This window comes from Meleagris gallopavo, chromosome 3 (genome assembly GCF_905368555.1).
Source record: "Meleagris gallopavo chromosome 3, MGAL_WU_HG_1.1, whole genome shotgun sequence".
NCBI classification, from domain to species: domain Eukaryota; kingdom Metazoa; phylum Chordata; class Aves; order Galliformes; family Phasianidae; genus Meleagris; species Meleagris gallopavo.
Genome location: NC_139406.1, coordinates 90,499,717 through 90,523,445, shown reverse-complemented (window position 1 = coordinate 90,523,445; position 23,729 = coordinate 90,499,717). Strand labels below are relative to the sequence as shown.

The window sequence follows — 23,729 nt, the reverse complement described above, 5'->3', positions numbered from 1 at the left end:
CCATTACCTCTATTAACTGCCTTCAAACAGATATTTCATCTAACAAGAACACATAAGAATAGGCCCTTTGTACTGCCTCAGTGCTGTGAGCAATTTGTACACTGCTCTCAAGGCAGCTGAAAAGACCAATACATAGGTTGGAAGATTTACTATTTGAATGGAATCTATTCATCCATCCTAGACAGGAGCTCATCCAGAAGGAGATTACTGGTAGGGATGTTTCATTTTACACATAGAGTAACAGACTGTGGTAAAAAACAGATTGTGTAAAGTGCTCAAACCTCTCCATTTAAAAACAAAACTTTTCAAATAACACAGAATAATGCAATGACTGCAGTGTTGTGAAGCCACCTCGATGCATATCTGCATGCTTTAGGAAGAGGTGCAGAGTCCATTTTAACTGCTTTAGATTTGGAATTACTGCACACTAGTTACATGAAAACTAGCTGTAAAATTAATTAAACAATGCAAAGATCATCACTATGATGAAAGTTAGCAAGTTCATCTTGCAGTTCAAAGCACTTACATGGATCTAATGTTTGACACAGACTTTGAATCTGAGATTGATCTCTGTTCTTAGTTGTTATTTCTACAATACTTGGCCATATGAGAAAGGTCAGAAGCCCAAGTTTTATCTAGGAATGCTTACAATGAAAAAACACTTCTGAGAACTCTTCTACTTGAAAGCAAGTATCACCCACCTATGTGCAACCCTTTGCACTGCATGTCATGGAAACAACCAGTTGTACACAGGAGAATTCTGGTGAAAAATAAAATCTCCATAGAATCATAGAATGGCCTGGGTTGAAAAGGACCAGAATGATCATCTGGTTTCAACCCCCCTGCTACGTGCAGGGTTGCTAACCACCAGACCAGGCTGCCCAGAGCCACATCCAGCCTGGCCTCAAATGCCTCCAGGGATGGGGCATCCACAACCTCCTTGTGGGCAACCTGTTCCAGTGTGTCACCACCCTCTGAGTGAAAAACTTCCTCCTAATATCTAACCTAAACCTCTCCTGTCTCAGTTTAAAACCATTCCTCCTTGTCCTATCACTATCCACCCTCATAAACAGCTGTTCCCTCTCCTGCTTATATGCTCCCTTCAAGTACTGGAAGGCCACAATAAGGTCTCCCTGGAGCCTTCTCCTCTTTAAGCTAAACAAGCCCAGAATCTTTTGCTATAACAGGATCCAGAACAGAAGCAGAATCTGTTTAGATGCTACTTCAACATCAGGCCTTCATCAACAATAGCAAATAGTATTTTTCCACTAATTATTACCAGGAAAGGGTTACATACTAGAATTGATGGCTGCAGGTCCACCAGAAATTGCTTTCATATCCCCAGACTGGTAGAACAAAAGAAAACACTTGAAGCATCCAGCAAAACAACACTGAAGCATAACAAACATGCTCTGCTAATCTGCTGTTATTATTTGTATATAAGGCACCAGTACTTGAGAACATTTGCTCAATAAAAACATTAAATTAAATGTTTAACCCATAGGCCACCTGATTGCACTTAAGGCACCTGACATGAAAATAACTTCATTTCTAGGTTACAGGAAAAGAGTGACAAAGTTTTGAAACATTACAAAAACCTGAAACAACTCCAGCTGTACAGAGAACTATGCTCAAAATGTATCACTGAGGTCTTGTTTGCTATAATTGCTTATATTCAGAACAGCCACGCATCCCAGCAACTGTTTTATTCCTGATGCTGGAAAAAACAAAGATCAGTAATACAAAGTAATAATAATAATAACAACGTTATCTCTTCACTCCTTCCTCTCCACCCACTGAAGCACACAAGAGGTATTTTACAAGATCAAAAAAATAAAAGAAAAACAGCAGAATACTTTGAATTTATCTATCAAATGGAATCAAGGAAAACAAGTAGTGATTACAAGCTTAAAAAATAAAATTTTAAAAAGTTCCAAAAGAATACATCATGGAAACATAAGCAGTTGAGTTTCCAGTCCAGCAGGAAAAGTCAGCCTCACCACTTCCCCTCTCCTTGCAGCTCCACACAATAGTATCTTACAGCCAGGTGCCCCAGCAATATGGAAGGAGAGATGTGCAACTGAATGACAAATCTCTGTTACGAGACCAGGACAGCACACAGTTTTATTAACCTGTGGAGTTTCCATATAATTATTCACATATTTGTTAATCAATTAAAGCTTAAATGGTAGGTTAAGGATAAATTTGAACTCCCTCTAAAAAACAGTACAGCTTAAAAGATAAAACTATCTAAAGCTAGCCTAGAGGCTAATGCTTTAAGTAGGTGCAGAAATCTACTACGTATGATTAAGGCAGAAATGTTTAATTACAGTGCTTAAAATATCCAGCCAGAGGCAGGAGCTTGCATTTCTGAAGAGATGACTCTACCTGCAAGTTTCTTTCCGCACGTGCAGAGACTCCACCTGAAAGCTGGCTCCTGTCTGCTCTGAACAAATACAAGAGACCCAGAAGTATTCTTGCAACCTCTGGAATTTTCCATGGCTTTCCTGAATATTTTCCCACTGCTCCTTTAATGGACTATTTAGAAATCCATTCACATTGACTGCTTCTCCCAGCTCAGAATTATCTCACTTCAGAGAACAAATGACTCATTCATGAATTTACTATATAAACTACTGGAAAAGCTGAATCTATGCTATTTCCCAGGCAGCAGAAAGCTAATATGTACTATGCCCCTATAAAGGTTGAGTTCACAGAATATTATGAGAATAAAATACTATAAATATTTAAAAAGCTAGATAAATGGGAAAGCATCACACCTCAGGAACACAGCTGTAACAGTTACACAGATGACCATTTACTTGAGATCTGAAAGTAAAAAAAAAAAAGGCAGCAATGAATCAGCTCCAGCAGCACCGACTGCTGGTGCAACTTCAATGGAAGGAGTGGAAAAAGTGACCCAGGCAGGAAAATAGAAAGGGAAAGAAAGATTTCCTTTCTGTTTCAGTGATCGTCCAAATTTTGCACTACCCTCTGAACACCCAGCCAGTTTGCTCATGACACCAAGCTGAGTGGTGCGGTTGACACAATGGAAGAAAGGGATGCCATTCAGAGGGACCTGAACAGACTTGAAAGGTGGGCCTGGGTGAACCCAGGTTTTGCACTTGGTTCGGAAGAATCCCAGGCATTCATACAGACTGGAAAAAGCGGTCCTTGAGAGCAGCCCTTCAGAGAAGGACGTGGGGGTCTTGATGGATGAAAAACTTAATCAGCAGTGTGCTCTTTCTCAGAAAGCAAATGGTACCCTGGCTCCATCAGAAGAGGAGTGGCCAGCAGGGACAGGGAGATGATTGTCCCCCTCTACTCTGCTCTTGTGAGGCTCCATCTGCAGTACTGTGTCCGGGTCTGGAGCCCCCAGTACAAGAAAGACAGGGAGCAGTTGGAGAGGGTCCAGAGGAGAACCACAGAGATGATCAGGGGACTGGAGCACCTCCCCTGCGAAGACAGACTGAGGGAGCTGGGCTTGTTCAGCCAGGAGAAAAGAAGGCTGCGGGGTGACCTCATTGCAGCCTTTCAGTACCTAAAGGGAGCCTACAAACAGGAGGGGAATCAACTCTTTGAAAGGGTAGGTAACTGCAGGACAAGTGGAAATGGTTTTAAGTTGAGGGAGGGAAGATTTAGGTTGGATGTCAGGAGGAAGTTCTTTACAGAGAGAGTGGTGAGGTGCTGGAACAGGCTGCCCAGAGAAGTTGTGGATGCCCCGTTCTCGGAGGTGTTCAAGGCCAGGTTGGATGGGGCCCTGGGCAGCCTGGTCTAGTATTAATTAAATGGGGAGGTTGGTGGCCCTGCATATGGCAGGGAGGTTGAAGCTTCACGATCCTTGAGGTCCTTCCAACCCTGACCATTCTGTGATACCTAGTTTCCATCATCTCTAGGTTCTAGAATTAATACCTTTACTTATGCTTTGAAAATGGCAGGATAGATGTAGCACAAACAAAGGTAGTGGGGTTATGACCTCAAAATAAGTTACTGAAAAAAGACAAACCTGTGATTACTCATCAGCGCTGCATAATATTTTACCACTTTCAACCTGTTATGTACTCTGTATGCTGCAGTGTTGTCTCCTGGTTCTATGACAGCCAAGTAAGCACTGTATACTTCCTCACGTAACTTGGATTATTTAGTTAAAAATAAATAAATAGTGTTGTGATGTATACCAGCATGACAGAATTGCAGTCTGTCTTCTTCTTACTATCCAAGTAACATTCACTTTACATTTCTTCTCTTCCACTCCCCTACAACTCATAACTTAAAACTAACAACTGTTTTAGTATTATGCAAACTCATATATTAATACATTAAGACCTGCATAATTATTTCCAGTAAAGACAAACAGGATAGCAAGTCTTACCATGAGAGACAATCCTTGAGGGCATTAAAATACGGATATCTGGATATAACACAAATAGCAAGCGGTACAAAACAGCCAGGCTTCTTCCCAGCCCGCACAGATTCCCACTGGGTCTGTCCATTGGAGGCAATACAGCCATCCTACAAAGAAACTACAGATTAATGTGTTTATGTTAATCAGGAATTTATGGCTGGCATTTTCTTAAGAACCCAAGAGAGTTGATACCCCAATTCCCTCAAAGGGATTTGGATGTCTATCTCCCTTGAGCTGAGAAAAATGTCAGCCTACAAGACTACAACACACATATTAAATGAATCTTAGTAGAGAAGATGATTATAAAGAACACAGAGTACACACACACACACAAAAACATGCCCAAGGGAAAAGACTTCATTTAAATATTCAAAACTCCTAACTGAAATCATAACAGTTTCTTCAGAGATTTACATTAGAACAGCACTGAATTAAATGACAACAGCATTATAAAATTTGATTTGATCTGTATTCCTACTAACAAAAATTATCAGATAACTAATTCGAAAAACACACCTGCCATTACTTTCAAAGTGTTTATCTCTTAATATATTTCAATAAAAGCATGAATTAAATAACATACTTGTATTGGCTGATAGTACTGTGCAACAACACCATATGTTCTGTTACCACAGACATCTGTGAAGACCAGGAAGTGAATGTGGTCCTCTCTTGGTTCTGAAGTCATATAAAGTCCTCCTGCAATGAAAACAGAAACTTTTTTTTTTTAATAGTCTATACACATACATTTGCAACTGTTTGAAAAATGATTACTGACAACAAATACTGCTCATTTCTACCTAATTTCAAGAGAAATGTCTCGTTTGACCTGTTTAGAATGCATATACTGCATTTTATTTAAGAGTTATTAGAAAGGTTGTAAGCCACACAGTACTGAAGGAGCAAAGATATTATGTAGTTATTGTGCATTTTAAATGGCAAAATACAACAGATGAGTTTTGTTCACTTTTTTTTCCCCTCCAAGATATTTGCAAGGTCTGCAATTGCAACATGCTTGTTAAAATTGTTGCAATTAAGCCTGGAGGAAATAGTCATGACTTCATGGATATCTTAATAGCCAATGAAAAATGAAGTGAAAAGTACTCAGCCGTTTAAGACAAACTAAAATAAGTTAAAGAGAAAGCGCATGTTCATTTAAACCAGGATTTACCAATAATAGAAAGGGATTTCTGGTTTCCCCCTCTTGGAACTGTTGCAACAACCAGCACTGATGGATCTGTTCACTCTGAACAGCCCTGCACATAACAGCTGCTCTCACCACCGACTTGCTCACAAGCAGACACATTTATTTATTTATACTTTGAAATTCATCAATATAGTAAAGATGCTTTTATAATGGATCAACAAATATTAAAACAGTTCTCATTTAGAAGTGGAAGAGTGCAGTACCTGGGAAGCACAGCTGTGGCAAACCAATGAGATCAATGTCCTTTGGAACTGTAATATCTTCAGTGCCAGGTGCTTTCTGATCCCCATTGAGAGTCTTGGCATTTTCCAATTTTGGTCTCTCTTTCTTTTTTCGGAAAGACCGGCGTTTACCTCTGTTGAAGTTATTACCACTTGTGTTAGTCGAATGAGTATCATCTCTGCTGATAAATGGAGGCACAAATACAGAAAGAACTTCTGGATCCAGGGGAAGAAGACTTCTGGGTTTTCTTTGAGTGTCCTTTAAAAAAAAATAACAAAAAAATAAACTGACCCTTATCCCCCTAGGGTTTTTTTTAAAAGCATTTTTAGCTCTATTTTCTCTCCTCTTCTAAAATTGTGGTTTCATAATACACTTTCCCTTGATAATTCATCTTTCATTTAGTTTCTTGATTTAAATAAGTTAATGCAAGAGGAGTACACAAGTCATTTTTAATTGGCAATAAATCATTCTTCATCATTCAAAACATACCTTATCAATAAATCCCTTTGCATAAGAAAAGGAACAAATCCTAAGTAAGATATTTTCTTCTTCCAAGCATTCAGATTAAGCATAAGCTATATTTAAAATAAAAAATTGCTAACAACAGAAAACAGCAAGTAAATAAAAGCAAACAAAAAAGAAGTAGAGCTGAACTCCCCAGGTAAGTCTTTGTTCAATTTCAGGGAAAACCTGGGAGCACTTTTTGTATTCTTGACCATGTAACAGATACAAGTAGTTATATATTCAATTATTTCACGGTAATTTTAATTCCTTCTGCATGACCAAAACAGCAAGTGAAAGCTCTGTTCAGTGAACGGATATTTGGAAACAGGAAAGGCAAGCCTCACTGTGGTTTGAGAACCTGTTCCATGTTCAACTCATTGCCAACTGATAAACGAAGTACACATGCAACTTCTAACTTTTACCCTCAGACAAGACGCAGCAGTACCACTTATTTAAAATATTCCTTGAGTACCAATAATAATCGGTAATGACAATAACAATAATAATGACATCTTTTATTATTTTCCCTGCTTTTTAAAATACATATAAAGGCAGTTCTTTTGCTTCACTAAAGCAAATCTTCCTTCGTCAAGGTTTTGGCTTATAATTTTGAGCAGTTGAGTCCATGTCCTGGTTTCAGCTGAGGTACAGTTAATTTTCTTCCTCATGCTGTACGGTGCTGCATCATGGCTTTAGGATCAAAGTAACACTGTCAGCACACTGATGTTTTAGTTACTGCTGAGCAGTGTTTACACAGTGCCAAGGGCATCTCAGCTTCTCACACTGCTGTTCCAGCAAGGAGATGGAGTGCACAAGGAGATGGGAGGGGACAGAACCAGGACAGGTGAGCAAGACTGGCCAAAGCATGTCCCATAGCATATGGTGTCATGCTCAGCAATAAAACTGAGGAGATTTGGACAGTGAGGCAGCTGATGCTCAGGGACTGACTGGCAGGGCATCAGTCAGCAGGTGGTTAGCAACTGCACTACGCATCAATTGTTTTGTGTATTCTTCTGTCATCATCATTATTTTCCCTTCCTTTTTCGTCCTATTGAATTATCTTTATCTCAACCCACGAGTTTTACCTTCTTTTCTACCTGACTCTCCCCTGTTCCACTGGGGCAGTGAGCAAACAGCTCTGTGGTGCTTAGCTGCCTGCTGGGTTAATCTACAACAGTGCACCGACAGTCTCCTTCACATTTAAAGTATCACAGGAAAAATGATATATTAGTCATGTATCTTAAGCTCCACAGTATTGTATAATAGTATAACTGGGATACTAAAAGATATATTAATGACTTACAAGAGCATGCTACAAACTGGAATACTGAGTGCCATACCCTGCCAAGCTAAGAACTTCATTGTTCTAGTTAGCAACTGACACCCATTCCAAGTGAAGAAACTCTGAACAGAGATAAATCCAACATGATCAGCCTCAAAAAACATGCTGCAGAATTTTACAGATGGAAATTCAGAATTAAAGCTTAGCCCTAAGGCTGTTATGCCAGGGAAACACACATCTACTTCAGCAGTAGCAATCTCAACATGGCAGATTCTCCCCACAGAGTTTTTCATACAAGGTTGCTTTGACAAGGAATCCCTGACTTGCACTGAAGGCATCTCTGTGCTACAAAATGCTGGATGACAGCCAGCAATTTAATGGCCTTGCAGTGTCACAGTTTCTGACACAGTAGTCCTTGATGTCTAATGCCTGTCTTGCAGTCTCAGACACCAGGTTTCATTCACAGAACAGCTCTGTCAGTGCTGTCACTGACCCAGTGACCCAGTCACCAGCATTCAAATCACCTCTTATTAATGTCTACAACCAGTCATATTTTCTTACCCAGTTCAGAGGGAGTGAATAGGCAGCAACAGAACAATACTGACGTTTTCCTACTATTCATTTCTTATTCTCTTCTTCTACAGTCACTTCTTTGTTTTGGAACACTCTTCTGACCGGTGTTTTTCACTACCAAATGCCCCACAGCATACTTAGTTTATTATAAAGACTAATGCCTTTTTTTTCCTGTAACTCTGCAAGATTTCTCATTAAGATGACTTCTTCTACTCCTGTGAAAATAATACCATATGTGACACAGAAGAGACAGCCTTTTTTTCAGTGACCACTATTCTAAACACGAGAAGTAGAATGTTGAAATCTCAGAACAGAGTGTAATATCAGCCACATGATGCCTCCTTGATCTCATTTTCCTCTTTCCATCACTGAAGAAGTTCATTCCATCCCAAATGTCATGAAAGAACTGGCTTCTTTACAGAAAAGCTGGGCAGGGAAAGTCATGAAGCCTTAGAAGTGTTAGTTTGGAAGGGACCCCTGGTGTAGAATCTTTTACTCAAAGCAACAATAAGTGAAGATAGATCAGGCTGCCATGGATCTTATCCAGATATCACCTGGTCTAAGGAGCCTGCTTTGATAGGGAGGTTGGACAAGATGATCTCTACCCTTCCAGCACCTACAATTCTGTGAGTCTCAGAAATCCATTAAGAAGCAAATTTTTATCACTTGTCTTCAGCTCTCATAAAATTCAGACATCTACTTCTGTTTGTAAGCAGTTGCCTTTATTGAGGTCCACAAAGCTGGGACAGTATTCCAAATAGATATCTATCTCAGTGCTGAATTATAACGACAACAATAGCCAGCATTTACCTTCACCTGCCAGCTATGGCTCTGATAATGCAAGCCATTACATGCTCAGCTTTCACTGCCACAAGAGCACGTTGCTGACTAATAATCAACTTCATAATATATGGCTTCTTGCACAAGACACCTCATTTCCAGAGGGCTATTACAGAAAAAGGCACAAGAGAAGGGGGAAGGGGGTTTGAAAGTAGGGGTTGGGGGTTATGTCTGAATTAGGATGGCCAGAAAGCATAACAGCCATTGTCAGAGCAACATCTGTATCACTGGGAGTGGTAGGCAGATATAGAAATCAACAATTGAGGCAATTGGAAGATGCCAGACATCTTGCAGACTGCTCACGTGTCACATTTGTCATAACAAAACCCAGCTTTACATCTGACAGTGAGTTGGGGAAAAGAAGATGGCTGTATGATCTTCATTATTGTACATCTCAGCCCTACAAAATATACATTGCCAACAGTAAAAACGTCATCTGTATTTGAAAAGCTGTCTTTGGTCTCTTCAAACTGAAGCCTCATAGTGACAACCACATTGCCAGTAAGGAGGATCAATGGATGACAGCCCAGAAACTTCAGTTGCACAGCTTCAGTGCAGAACTGTATCTTTGTTCCCGGAATCTCCACTGTCAACAGGTCAATAATACAAAGCTTCTCTTACTTTGGGAGTGGTTTAACTATCGTGCTCCCACTGATTTTATTACTTTATAACCCCGTACTGCAATAAAATAACTGCATAAACACACTTTCAAGACCAAGATTTGAAGGTTACACCTGCAAATACTACCTGAGCCTAGCACTCTGCAATAAAGTTTTCTTTTTCTGTCGATCAGTTCTCTTCTTTCTGCATTCACTGTAACTGCACAAAACATATCCTATCATTTCCTCACATAGATAGTGTGGGAAGAAGAGGAAGTGGAATAACCCTACAAACTTTCCCCCAGACAGCGACTGAAATCCCTGCAGTTCAACAGCTTGAAGAGATATAAGATTAATACCCAGAGAGACTACTTTCCTTTCTGACACTGCACTCTGTATTTTGAGCAAACAGAGGATTCAAAATCTGTGGCGTAAGCGAAAAAATTGAATGGCTCCATTTATTATTTTTTTTTAATCCAATTTCCTATGTATTGTTCTACAGGGTTTTTTTTTTGGAAACAATGAGATCACACTGTGGACTGAAAAAAGAAATTCGCCCATTCTAAGTTTACTTCTCAAACAAATACCAAAACAACACGTACACGCCAGCTTCAAAAGTCTGGTGATAAGATTTATGGCACATCTACTTCCCCAATATTAACGTATGCATGAATGAGGTCCTGGAATTTGAACCTCACTTTAACCAATATCACTTAAGAAGCCAACATCAGCAAAGCTGTCTTCTGAGTAATTGAGCAACAAGAAAGACTTTTTTTATCTAACACTATTAGATCGCACAAAGTCAAGTTCAAGGCAGACAGCAGAGATCCATGGGAGCAGAAGTTTTGGCTTTCAGCATGTGCCAGCATCACAGCTTCTCCTACAGCAGGACAATATCAGACACTGCCATCAGCAAATTTTAACAAAGCAAAATCAGGAAGAGAATCGAATTGTTAACTCACATGTGAAGCAACAGGTGGCCAACAAGTTACAAAGCAAATACCCAAAGCAGAATACAAGCTAGCAACTTCTGCTGTGCCTGAATAGAGAAGATTGTAAGAAATGGGAGCACTTTGTGACTTCAAGCCTAATTCCACACAGGGATTTACACCCTCATGTTCTCCTAGTGCTGCCTTAGTCCCCTATAATCCAGAATACAGAAAATGGGATGTTAACGTGTGAAGGATACACACTACTGAAACATTCTGCTGCTCCAGCTTACAGAAACCCATTGTGTTCTTCACATACATCCAAAAAGTGTCATTGCTTAATATCGCTATGGAATAATGCCTATTTTGTTGATACTTTCCTACCAAAACAACTGTTTTTAAAACATTTCTGCCGCATCCAATGACAACAGCGTAGCAAATCAGCAGTTTTGCTGATCGGTGGAAAGAAGCCGAGCCAGGGCGGTGGGAGAGAGGCTGATTTCGTCCAAGCCCGAGTTAAACCTCCAGGAGAGCCACGCTGACAGGAGCAGCCCCACAGACAACCGAGCCCGGCACCCACCGACCCCCCTCACCTGCAGTTGAGTCCTCAACTGCTCCCTGGGCACGCCGACCAGCAAGCAGACCTCCAACAGGCCCGAAGGCAGCGCATCCTCCATGGCACAGCGAGGCAGAGCGGACAGGACACAGCAATCTTCCGGCGGCGCTGCTCCGCTCCGCTCCACTCCTCCTAGTCGGCCGCCTGGAAGGGGGGGGCGCTGCCTCACCCGGCTCTGAGAGTCCGCCTCTCCCCCCAGGGCAATGCGTATTTTGATTGGTTTTTTGTCCTGTCGCTCTTGACTGTGACCAATTAAAACCGTAAGCGGTGACCTGGAGGGCCGGGTGGGGGCGGTGCCTCACCGCTGATCGCCAGCAGCTCTGAGGCGCTGAGGTACTTCCCGCCCCCTCTGTGAGGGTCCTGCTCTTCGCACCTCTTCTCCACCGGGAGAGCCCCCGGGGAAGCCATTTTTCTTCCCAAAGGGAAGCTCAGGCCAGTTTCCCGGAGGGTTCTGATGGCACGAAAAGACTGAGGTGCCTCAAGCCTGCCCCAGTGCCTCTGAGAAGCGGGTGAAGTCATGGCCTGGTGCTTTGATAAGAGGTGCTGTCCTCCTGTTTGCTTCAGGTGACTCAGCAGTAGTATGTGGCTGGCATTAATAGAGTCACATTTACGTAACGCGTCATAGTTTCGACAGGCTGTAACCACAGGGCTGATGGCAGTCTGTGGGGTATTTTCACTTCAGAAGGTTCCTAGTTGGGGCTGCCCATGCAGCAGAGAAACAACTGAAGGGACTCTGCTTTCTTTTTAAGCTGCTTAATACATGAGTCACTACCTATTGCCCGCAAGCTTTTACAGTTTCACCATGATTTATATGAGGACTAAAGGAATTTCCTTTTGAAAATTAATACAGTCATCATTTGTATTCTGCAGATTTATTCATACAGTACTCAGTTCACTGTCTTCTCTTTCACTTACAGTTCAGATGATTGCACACCTATATCACTGTTGCATAGCCATATCTTTCTTTCAGTGGGGACTGAAACTCAGACCACTGCTTCCTTGCACTGACTGGACCGCAAGAACACCCATTTCTGTGCCCATGTTACTGCACGGATCTTTATTTAAGTCTTTATTCTGTCTGATAAGAATTATGTGCTCTAGGCAAAGAAAAGTACGGCATGAAGTATGCTGTTCTCAAGTGTGTCATACTAACTCTTTGCAGTCTAGAGATCCATGAAAAAAACACAGCATCTCAAGTGTTTAAACACTTTGGTTGTAAAATCTTAGTACAAATTCTTAGGTAGGTGAAAGCATTTATCAAAACAAAACTCAGAGAGGTCAGGTTGTAATATTCTTTCTGACTTCAGCGTATCTCTGTTTTGTATTCCTTCTTCCAGAATAATGAAGCAGAAGAATTCCACAGATGTGTTTCATTGGTGCATTGTGTCATTTCTTTCATTGCCAGGCAATGCAAATTCACACCTATATTAGCAACCAAGCAACCACTTGGTAACTGACTATGCAGATTGGATTATTACTTTCAACCAAGGTACTGCACAGTCTTGAGATGTCTTTCTCAAGGTTTCAGATATTTATTCCCATTCTTAATATTGCTACAAAGACCTCTTTATTGTCTTAGGTTTTGTCCAACTGAGTACAGTGACTCTGACCTCAATATTATTCTGTGGGAGCACACTGGGTTCAGCAGAAAGGCATCAAGGAGAAAGGAGAGCAGCTTAGGGATCTCAGCATATATTAACAGTTCCATTTGCATCTTCTTTCTGTTTTACATAGTTTGTCTGGTTTGCACTACATGGTACATGGTACAAAAGAAAATTCCTTACAACATTAACTATGATTTAATAGTTCATAGATAAGTTTCACTGACATTAGAGAAATATGCTAATGCAAGACCAGCTTTGACAAAGTACCTCCAGATGGGATTTGTACTCTCCACTAATTGTACCTACTCACCTAATAAAGAAGTCAGCTACCATCTGCTATTTCCTCACAGTTCTCCAGCTATGAAGAGCTACTCCTAATTTAAACTTTTGTAGGGAAACACGCCCTTAACATTCAGTGTTCTTTGATTTGTAGTGTTTCACCACCACCTCTGAATAAGCTAGTGCAAGTTCAAAAAAAAAGGAGACAGTGATGTCTATCATTTTTCCCTGGGAAGGCTCTTACAATACCTGAACAAGTACCTTGACTCTGCACTACAGTGTGAAGTATGGACAGATCCCAGAACTGTCAATAGTAATCTTTTAACCTGCAAGAATATCTAATTTAGTATGTTATATACAGAATACTTTTCAGATTGTATTATGGTTGTAATAAATTACCTTAATTTCTGTCATCTCTTTTGAAACATACAGGTAAACCAAGCTACACTGAATGAGAGTAGGATATGGGAGGGAGAGAAGAGTGCCATACCAGACACTTGTGCGGCAGTGCTGTCTGACTTAATATTTGTGCCCCACCAGGGAGTGACAGAATGATAATGAGGTCAGTAAAATCTCATCAGCCTCACTGTAATCCCCCAACTAAATAAAAGCAGAGGGCTGTGGGTAATGCGGAGTGCAAGACTGGTAGACATTGGTAAACTGAAACAAATTCAGCAGACTTGCCAAGATTGTCAGGGCTGGAGACTTTCTCTGAGAGGAGAAGCTAAGAGAACAAGGCTGGGGAAGAGATGGGTTGAAGGGAACTAATAGCAGGCCTGGGACCTCCAGGGAAGTCATCAGCAAGACAGCCAGGCTCTTAACTGAGGTTCACAACAGGAAATGGAGCAACAGAGGCTATACACTGAAATCAGGAAAGTACTGAATGTGTCTGAGGAAACTACTTTTCATTCTAAGAACAGTTAAGCACTGGAACAAGGGCCTGGAGATGTGCCATGTCCATCTCTGCAGGTTTTCAGGAAAAGACAGAATCAAGCCACAAGCAAATGGATCTGACCTGACAGCTAACCCTGCTTTGAGCTGGAGTTTGGACTAGAAACCTCCTTCCAACCTAGATGATACTGTCATTCTCAGTGATTCTCTGTATACAAATACAGCAAGAAGATTAAGAATTCTTTGTATAAAGGAAACAAAATGCTAGAATTCCAGTAAACCAGACAGGGAATATCCTCAGCCAATTGTACAGTCAGTGATCTTTCAGTTCAACACAAATTATTTGTTTTGTGACAGGGTAACTGAGCTCCAAGGAAACAGCTTTCGGTGTCAATGCAACATTTATTCCCCATCATCTCTATATTTCTCTTAAATAAACTGGCCATAATTTCAGTTTTCTACTCAAAAAAGATCTGTTGAAAATTCTTGAAGGAAAATAAAGCCAGCTATGAGATTTATCACATGTGATAACATTACCTTGTCTGTTCTGGCAAAAGAAATGGACTAACACGAGTGCCCTGAATACTAGAAATATTTTGCATTGCAGATATTTGAGATATTCCTAAGGCTACAGCAGAGCTTCTTCCTGAATATAATCACTACAGGGTCAATTTTAGCAGTGTTTTGTTTACATGGAATGTATAACATGTCCCTCAAAACTGCTTAACATGATGTTTATTGTTCCAGTTATTTACCATCTGGCACAGTCTCAGACAGCCAATGGTTTTGATAGTTTAATTTTTTTTTTAATAGAAGCATTAAGATTTTATAACATTTGTCTTTTTACCAGAATGCTATAAAAGAAGCTCAGATTCAGAATTACAGAAGTGGTGAGAAAAAAAAGGAGAGGTCAAAAGTGCAGACAGACAGAAACTCAGATGTTAAACTTTCATTAGAGTATTTTTTGTGTACTAAATTCTTTGTGTACATCAACCTAAGAAATCTTAACATACATAAGTACAGGTACCTTAATTCATAACTATGAACTGCTTTTTTTTGAAAAGGAAAATACTTTCTGTCTCTGAAATCTAAAGAGCCTCTCAGGATGCTCCACTTTGTTGAGGTCTGTCAGCAGTTCCTAGCTTGACAAAAGCACGATACAGTGAACTTCTTCATCAATAGTTAATGCTAACTTAGTGAAATACATACTAAAAGCCAAACACATTCCCTCTTGATCTATTTGTATCTGCCCTTGCATCTCTCAGTATGAAAAAGTAACAAATATAGTTAAAATGAACTTTGCTGTGTATGAACAAATTTTCTCTAACCTTGGGGACTGTTTAAGTACAACATTGTTCATTTTTAAATATTCACATTTCAGCATTTTTACAGAAGATTAATTTGGGTTAAAACAGAAACCAAACAATTATATTTTCCATATGAAATAAATAGCTTCCAGGTGAACTCATTTTATCTCTAGATAAAAAATGTTTCAAGAAAAACCACAATAAGACAGCATACAGCAAGTCTCCTTTATTGCAGTTGAATGTAGAACAAAACAAAGACTATCTGTAGGCGTTAGCCAGTATGTTTATGTATAACATGAGATCACTTTAGTATCACAGCACTTCATGCTGGTTTTCCTGGTTTGCTATCATGCAAAACATCACTGTGGAGCACGGCCTTGTGAAAGCCATTTATCAGCACAGTAGGAATGGAAGGAGCTTAGAATTGGTGAGCAAAAATTTATCGAGGGCAATCGTGCTTTACCAACCGGATTGCCTTCCCTTTCCTTTGTGTAGGAAGTGGAAGGAATGGATGCCCAAAGAGGCTGTGGCTGCCTCATCCCTGGAGGTGTTCAAGGCCAGGTTGGATGGGGCCTGGGCAGCCTGGTCTAGTATTAGATGGGGAGGTTGGTGGCCCTGCCTGTGGCAGGGGGAATTGAAGCTTGAAGATCCTTGAGGTCCCTTCCAACCCAAGCCATTCTATAGTTCTATGATGTAGCTTACTTTCTTGCAAGGCTTTGATAGTCTCCCAAAGAATCCTTGCAGCCAAGCTGTAAAGACATGGACTACATAGGTGGACCTCAAGCTGAAAATTGAATCACTGAGTTCAAAGGGTTGCACGAGTAGCATTCATCAGTATTGGATATTGCAGCTAATAATACTTAACATCTTTATCACTAACACTGTCCATGGGATGAAGGACAATGTCAGCAAGCTTGTGAAATGCTCCTATGGAGGCAGAGGTTGTAAGACAGAAGGGCTCAGCTGCCAGAAAAGAAGGCTAAGAAGAGATCTAACTGAATGTACCTGACAAAAGGTTATAGAGACAAGCAACACAGGCTTGTCGAGAGGCAAACAATGGGAGGATGGGAGGCAACAGCCAAAAGTTGCAGCAAGAGGTTCTGCTTGAATATAAGGAAAAATGTTTTCACCATGACAGAGATTAAACAATAGTCCAAGTTCCCCAGAGAGGCAATGTAACCTCCTTCCTTAGAGATTTTTGAAACTTGGCTAAATAAGGAGCAGAGCAACCTAATCTAGATTTGAAGTTATTGCTGTTTTGAGCAACGAGTTAGACCAGTAACTTCCAATGGTCCCTTCTAAGCAACATTTGTCTTTGATTCTGTAATTAAGCCCGTATTGCTTTATTTGCATCCAAGGGTCCATAGAGAATTGAAAGTGCAGCAGGGAGAGAACAAAGTTCCAATATTTGCATAGCTGAACATATCAGGTACTTTCAGGTGTACTTCTACATCACTATAAAAGCACTGTATTTAAATATTGTCCGTCACGTCCAATATAGCAATTAGATACATATTGCTACATCACATGTGACTGAAAACGGACACACAACCTCCTGTAAATAAGTAACTGCAGTTTACTGCATCAAAATCCCTGATTTGCATGGGGACATCGTGGGGCAACTTCTAGCATGAGAGCAGGCAGCCTGTACTGCCCCAGGGTCAAGGAGGATTCTATGCAAAGCTGGTGGCAGAGAGAGAAATGACTGTAGTACAAACAATGCCCAATAGTCTGCCTTTGTTTTCCATGTTACATTTTTCCTGATATTAAAATAGTGCAGCCATATTATGAGTTGTCAAACTCACCTGACAGTGTGTCCCCACTGCCTTATTTTCTACAGTTCTTGTTTATTCCTCCATAACACTTACAGTTTTCTGGAGGGTATCCTGTAAGTTAAAGTACAGAGACAATATTTACTAAGGTGAATTATTCATCAAACATATCAAGCTTTCTTTTCTGGCACAGCTGAATCTGTTGCCATCTTTCCTTACTTCAATTTATCTGTCTTTGGTGTTTGGAGAATTTTTCAAAGTTGATTTACCTCAAAACTTCTAAGAACAGAAAACCACCTAAATACAATATTTTACTCAATGAAATAATATAATCTGACACATGTGGAAATGACTAAGAATTGTAAAAGAAGGATCATACTTCACAAAGATGAACCTTGCTTAGTCTTTTGTGTTTTTACAGCATATACAACCTTAGGATTCGAGTCTGGTCACTGATGAGTATTATAATAATATACAGAAGTGCTCGTGATATACTCAGGCTAGAGTTGGAAGCCAATTTATTAATACATTCACAGAGGACAGATTTATTTTTAAATCCTAGCTGAAAGATCCAGAGTTCTTTTGAATTCTCAGATTATGTAGACCAAAGGCTTCAGCAACTTTCTTATTAGTTTTGTTCTCATCCACATGTTTTACATATTGGTAAGCTCACTTGCTGATCTTTTTTAGAATTAAGTCTTCAGCCCTCAGTTTCTCCTTTCTCCTCAAGCCCACACAACTCATTATAGTATTGCAACCTTAGACTGTAAATGCCTCAGGGTAGAAGGCATTTCTCTGAGTTTAGTACAGCTATCCAGCAGAGCAGGGCACTGATCCAGGGCACATGGATAACAGCAGTAACTAATTGCTTTCTGGCATTTCTTTGTTAAAATTCTGCTATTGTTTTAAAAGGAAGCTGGTTTACATCTTTCAGCAGATTGCACTTTGGCCCCTTCACCAAATGTCTGGAAGTTACATTAATATAAATTGTAAAATATTATTCTTCAGTGTCCTGTATTGAACCAAAAGAGAGGTTGTTTTTAAAGCATGCTAGGAATATGGCACACACATGGCACTACCATGTGAGACATTTTCTTTCATATCTTTCTTAAGGCAGTGCAAGTAGATCTGTGATCAAGAAGTGGAAGATGTGCTGGTAGAATCCATATGTCTTTCATGAACAGAGTACATGCTTGTAGGGAGAGCTGGTTCAACTACGTTGGTTGTCTTTCCTGTCTTTCCATGGCTAAAATAACAAGAAAGCAGCATTATTTAATTGGGAAAGCACAGTAGTGGAGTTCATAAGTGAATCTATGAACAGGTTTTCCTGCAGGTCTATTCTTTAATTCATATTTCCCTGAATTTTCTCCTGGATTTAACATGATTCTTGTTCACAGAAACCTTCTCACAGGGATTTGCTGCCAATATATTGCAGTGCCAGTATAGTGTTGATTGACTTGAACAAGATACAATCACCTTTTATAATGACATGCATGATTACCCCTGCAAATAGCATCATTATGATAAAGACTTCAACAGGAAAGAAGGTAATTTACTTACGTACTGTCCAGAAACATTCAGTCTCCTGAAATGAAGCAAAACCTGAAGCTCCGTATGGAAGTCTTCAGAATTACTGCAGCAAGACCAATCTGAGTTAACCAGGGATTGAATCAAAGGATATTAATAAAGCAATGACTACAAGAGTGCTGCAGGGCACTGTGCAGCAGAGTATATTTGTACATTATAAAGGCTGCATTTATTTAATATATATATATACATCTTTAAAAAGCAGTATATTTTCTTTCGGAGAAAGCAGCTCTCAAACTGAGTTGCCAAGTGATTCCAACTTATCTAAATCTTGTGAAATAACAGCCAAACCCTCTGTTCTTCAGTACAACCAAGAGCAATCCTTAAAGGCTTTCGCACTAAGCAGAGTTTGTAATTCAGCACTAAGCCAGCTGTAGGATCTCCCATGCAATATTTTTGTGCTCTACTTTATTTTTTCTAAGTACATTAGGGGGCCTTAAACACCCTTGATGCTAAGTGACCTACAGACCTATGGCATAGTCTCTTCTCCGAAGAGCCTAAAAACCGAAAAGCTAAACAGTGTGAGTTTGTTTTTTCTTTATTCTCTGAGTACAGATGGTGTTCGGTTCTTACTAAGTTAAAATAAATACCAGAACATACATATAGCAGCTACATCCTCCAGAAAAATGATTGCATAAATATGCAAAATTTGCAGCCTTCTTTACATATTAATTCTAAACACATCTCAGCCACTTTGTCAGGCAGTGTTTTCCCCTGATTATCTTTCACTACCAATCTCATTTCAGAAAGCAAAGCCTGTTCTAGACACACAAGCAACTTTCTGATCTCAAACCATCCATGGTTCCGGCTACCTCTGTAGCATATGACAGAGCTCAGAAAAGCTGTTCTTACCCCTCCAGCTGCCAGTAAGGAAGAGGTATGTGAGATGAAGACTCAGAGATGGCTACTGGCTAAGTAACAGCTACTGATTTCTTTCCCATTCTCTTCAAGCTACTAAGAGCAAACCCAGCTCTTTGCAACTTCCCTCTGAGTTTTCTAGCTCAGATCTTCATAGAATCATTTGAGTTGGAAGGAACCTTTAAAAGGTCATGTAGTCAACTCCCCTGCAATGAACAGGGACACCTACAGCTACATCAGATGCTCAGAGCCCTGTCCAGTCTGATCCTGAATGTCTCCAAGGATGGGGCATCCACCACTTTTCTGGGTAACTTGTGCCGGTGCCTCACTACCCTCATCAAAGAACACATTTTCCTTATATCCAATCTAAATGTTCCTTCATTTAGTTTGAAACCATTCTCCTTTGTCTTATCACAACACACTCTGATAAAGAATCTGTCTCCTTTGTTCTTATAGCTCCACTTTAGATATTGAAATGCTGCTCTCAGGTCACCCCAGAGCTTTCTCTTCTCCAGGCTGAACAGCCCCAACTCTCTCAGCCTGTCCTCATAGGAAATGTGTTCCATCCTTTGGATCATTTTCTTCTATAGCCCTCTTTCTTCCTCTGTGCATCCTGTTTACCACACCAGAAGGCACAAAGACTCAGCCAGGCATCTATCTATAGGATAACTCTATAGGATAACAGTATTCAGGTTTCTTACAATGACATTGAGCACTATGCTTTCAGTGCTTAGTATATTTGTTAATATTGTTTGCACCCTAAAGCACCATTCAAAAGCCAATAAATTATTTTTCCCTTTTGTCATATAATGAGACATTTTCTGATTTGTAGCAGGGAGGCATGCAAGGTTTGTATAGAAGATACAGGCCAGGAAGGAGGCTGAGGTCACTGTTTTTTCAGTTACACCTCATTTACTCTGCATAACGTGTAACCTTTACCTTTTACAAGGGGAGCTCAAAATGGTCACTATAGAAGTTATCGGTACTTGTGCTGCACTGCATCTAAAGCCATCTGAATCCAGACTGCTAAAGAGTCTCCACCTTAGGGAACATTTGCTCTGCACCTTTCCACACCCTTATTGCCCATTCCACCCCAAGGCAGACTGGATGCAGGAAAGGATAATTGTAAGGATGACTGCTGTTAATGTGAACGTTTTCCACTACAAACTGTGTGGATGCCAATTCTCTTCAAACACAGTTCTAATTTCATGGCATTCATCCACTCTCAGTAATAATACAATCCTTCACTAGTGTTTGCTTTTTTCCAGAATGAAAAGAAATATCTTCCTGGCAGCACTGTGTGGAAGGAATAAGGAAAGTAAGGGAGAAAGCTGCACACGTTTACTAGTGAGTACTCTGAAAAATAATAATGCCTAAGCTTTTATCCTATTTGTGTTGACAAAACCTGCTTTGAATGGTTCAGAACTGGGCACTTGCAGATCAAGAGAAGCAAACTCCAAACACTTAGCAGCTGCTTAAAGCTGAGTTACAGGCCCACGTGACAGCTGGAACAAGTGAAGTATGTCACATTAGATTTGCAACATCAAATCTAGCCACCCTGCTAGCAGTGTATACCAGCAGTGGCTGCACACAAAGAATAAGGAAAAAAAAAAAAAACCACAAAAAAAACAGGAGGTGAGTTTATAAACAAAAAAAGCTTTCTCTTGGGAAGGAGAAAGAAGATGCTATATTATTATTGATTGTTTTAATGTCACAGTTCTTTATGGCACATTATAGACATGCATGGTCCTACCAGAAGGAATCTGTCTTTATAAGTGTGTGCAGACACTCAGGATGCAGACCATTAAATTGTAAACAAAGGTATGGTCTATTTTTTACTTAGTGGTGTGGGCTAATTGGTATGAGAAATAATCATAGCTCTGCAACTAGAAGCTCCTTGCCTCCAGGACTACTTCAAGTACCCAGCTCTGCAGAAGCTGCTGCAGTTGAATTTCTGAGTGCTACTGCCATTTACTTCATGCGTTAGCAGACCAAAGCAAATCTTTTCCTCCAGCCTGTCATCATTTAGGATTTTAGATATTGCTTACACAGAGGAGTATGTAAAAATTACCAGTTTTAATGGAAGGTGTTCCTATTGGTCATAACAGCTGTGGAACAACTTAGACCAGGATTCAAACAGGCAGTGGGATGAGGACATTGCTGAGAATAGAGGGAGATCAGGGTGGATTTCAGTTCAGATACTTCAGTTGGTACCTGAAAGCAGTTGTGATAACCTCTATCATAATTGTTCCATAACAGTACAGAAATAAATACAGACTGGAAGTTGCAAATTTCTAAAGAAGAATTTGCATATCTGCATCTTTTCAGTTACATCTGAGGGAAAAAAAGAAATCACACAATGTCATTCAGTACTTAGGCTGTCAGAATGATAAAGAAAAAACTAAATTTTTTAACCCATTTTTTTTTCACCCATTTGTAATTGCCAACAAAAAGTTACTAAGACTAGCAAATGGCTGTCTAAAAGATTAGTCCTAAGTTTATATTCTGGTGTATAGCAAAATGGATTTCCCTTCCCTGCCAGTCCACTGATGTTGAGTAGTACCAGCTAGTTATTTTCTGTATGATTAATAATACTGCAATTATCATTAAGTTTATAAATAAAATACACGTATCTGCGTAGCTGTTTGCCCTGACTCACCTCTGTAAGATAACGTGAGGAAAAAAAATGCACTGCTTTCAGTTTTATCAGGCAAACAGTGCTGGCTGTAGATGAACTATATCATGCCTTGACATTCAGAACCTGAGCTGTTGTCTTCTATGTTTTGTCTTCTGTGAAGAAGAAAATGTGTAATAGCACCATAAATTTATTTTTAGCCAACTTATTTACTTTGTTCCATCTGTTCAAAGCAAAGACATCATGATCAGGTAAGAGGCTGGGCCAGATGTACAGGGGTGGTTACCTTTCATCTATTTCATGCAATTTTTCATCTTCAGATTTAATAAACGAGGACTTCCTGTTTTCAGACTCTGTACAAGCATTAGCTCAAATACATGCCTGTGAAAGAGCAGGTAAGAAGCATTTCACAATTTCACCATTTCACAAATAAGACAACTCAAAATTTGTCAGTTCTTAGGGAAAAAAAAAATCAGTTCTTAACTGAAATTGCCATAAGTATGGCAGCTGAGGCTTTTAGCGTGGGCTAGTGTTAAATGAAAACTTCAAAAGGAAACATGAGTATAAAATCCAGGCCCTTCTGTCTACTAAAATCCAGCTGACTTATCTTCATCTTTGCACAAAGTAGGAGTGTATTTTCTTCTATTTTTGGAACATATGCGCATCCTAAATAGAGGCAGGGAGTTTCCAAAGCAGCTGCTGATTTTGATTATGCTTTTATACGTTGAGTTTGAAGTACCTAAATGAAATTTTCCAAAATTTTCTTTCAAACTGCAGTTGTATTCAGTATAAACTGGAGTTGTATGGCAATCGCAACTTCTCAGAAACCAAAGATACCTCTGAGGAAACTCGGGGGTGAATTACCCTTTCTCTGAAAAACAGAAGTTAGATAAAATGTGGGTGAAGTGTGGACTTCCCTTTCCCCATAATATTGCTAACAGAGAGAAAAAAAAAAAGCTTAAATGTTGTATCCTGTGCTAGCACGTGTACTGACTGAATTCAAAGTCTTGTTTTCTCCTAAGAGCATACTTGGAGTGAACTGTCCTACAAATGAGGTCAGGATTTCCCCTACCACAAACTACTCCTTTTATCTTCCTTATTACGTGCAGTATCTTCTAGCTAAGAAAACCCCAGCTCCTTTTGTCCACTTCTATTTAACTCTTGCTAGGCCTACTTCCATATTTTCTGAAAGCAAAACTAAACAAGAATTTGATTTTCACTATGACTTAATCATATTCAGGTTTCACAGAGACTCAAAAAATTTTGATGATAAAATACCCCAACAAAAAGTACCCACAGCCACCGAATGAGCTCATATCTGAGCCAGCCTGAAACTGGAGCCCAGGACTTGTTAAATTAGTTCCCTATAAATATCTAACAGATCTGACTAAACATCTCTCTTCAAGAGCAAGGAAATACTTCCCAGATCAGACTTCTAATTGTCCTAAAGAAAAAGAATGCTGCTTTCTAGCTCTGAAGGTCATGAGGTGGTGGCAGGAGTTATTTCAATTGGTAATGACAGAAAATATTCATTCAAATACATTCAGCATATCAAGTTTAAAACCCCTTTAAGGGTGAGATGTACACAGCTGCAGGCAACTGCTTTTGTCTAGTCAAGA

At 39.9% G+C, this 23,729-nt stretch overlaps 1 protein-coding gene and 1 long non-coding RNA gene across 2 annotated transcripts in view; one reads left to right on the top strand and one right to left on the bottom strand.

Annotated features, from left to right (window-relative positions):
• DENND3 (DENN domain containing 3) overlaps positions 1-11,346 on the bottom strand; it is a 38,533-nt gene extending 27,187 nt beyond the window's left edge. The window contains exons 1-4 of the mRNA XM_085221750.1: positions 11,155-11,346; positions 5,816-6,092; positions 4,989-5,104; positions 4,373-4,512 (exon numbers count right to left, since the gene is read on the bottom strand). Coding sequence (XP_085077876.1) covers positions 4,373-4,512; positions 4,989-5,104; positions 5,816-6,092; positions 11,155-11,238 — 617 coding nt within the window. The 5' untranslated portion in view covers positions 11,239-11,346. The remainder of the gene's footprint in view (positions 1-4,372; positions 4,513-4,988; positions 5,105-5,815; positions 6,093-11,154) is intronic.
• A 2,043-nt stretch (positions 11,347-13,389) lies between these two features.
• The window catches only part of LOC109366907 (uncharacterized), a 59,015-nt gene continuing 48,675 nt past the window's right edge, over positions 13,390-23,729 (top strand). The window contains exons 1-2 of the long non-coding RNA XR_014882202.1: positions 13,390-13,622; positions 20,744-20,822. This is a non-coding gene — a long non-coding RNA (uncharacterized LOC109366907). The remainder of the gene's footprint in view (positions 13,623-20,743; positions 20,823-23,729) is intronic.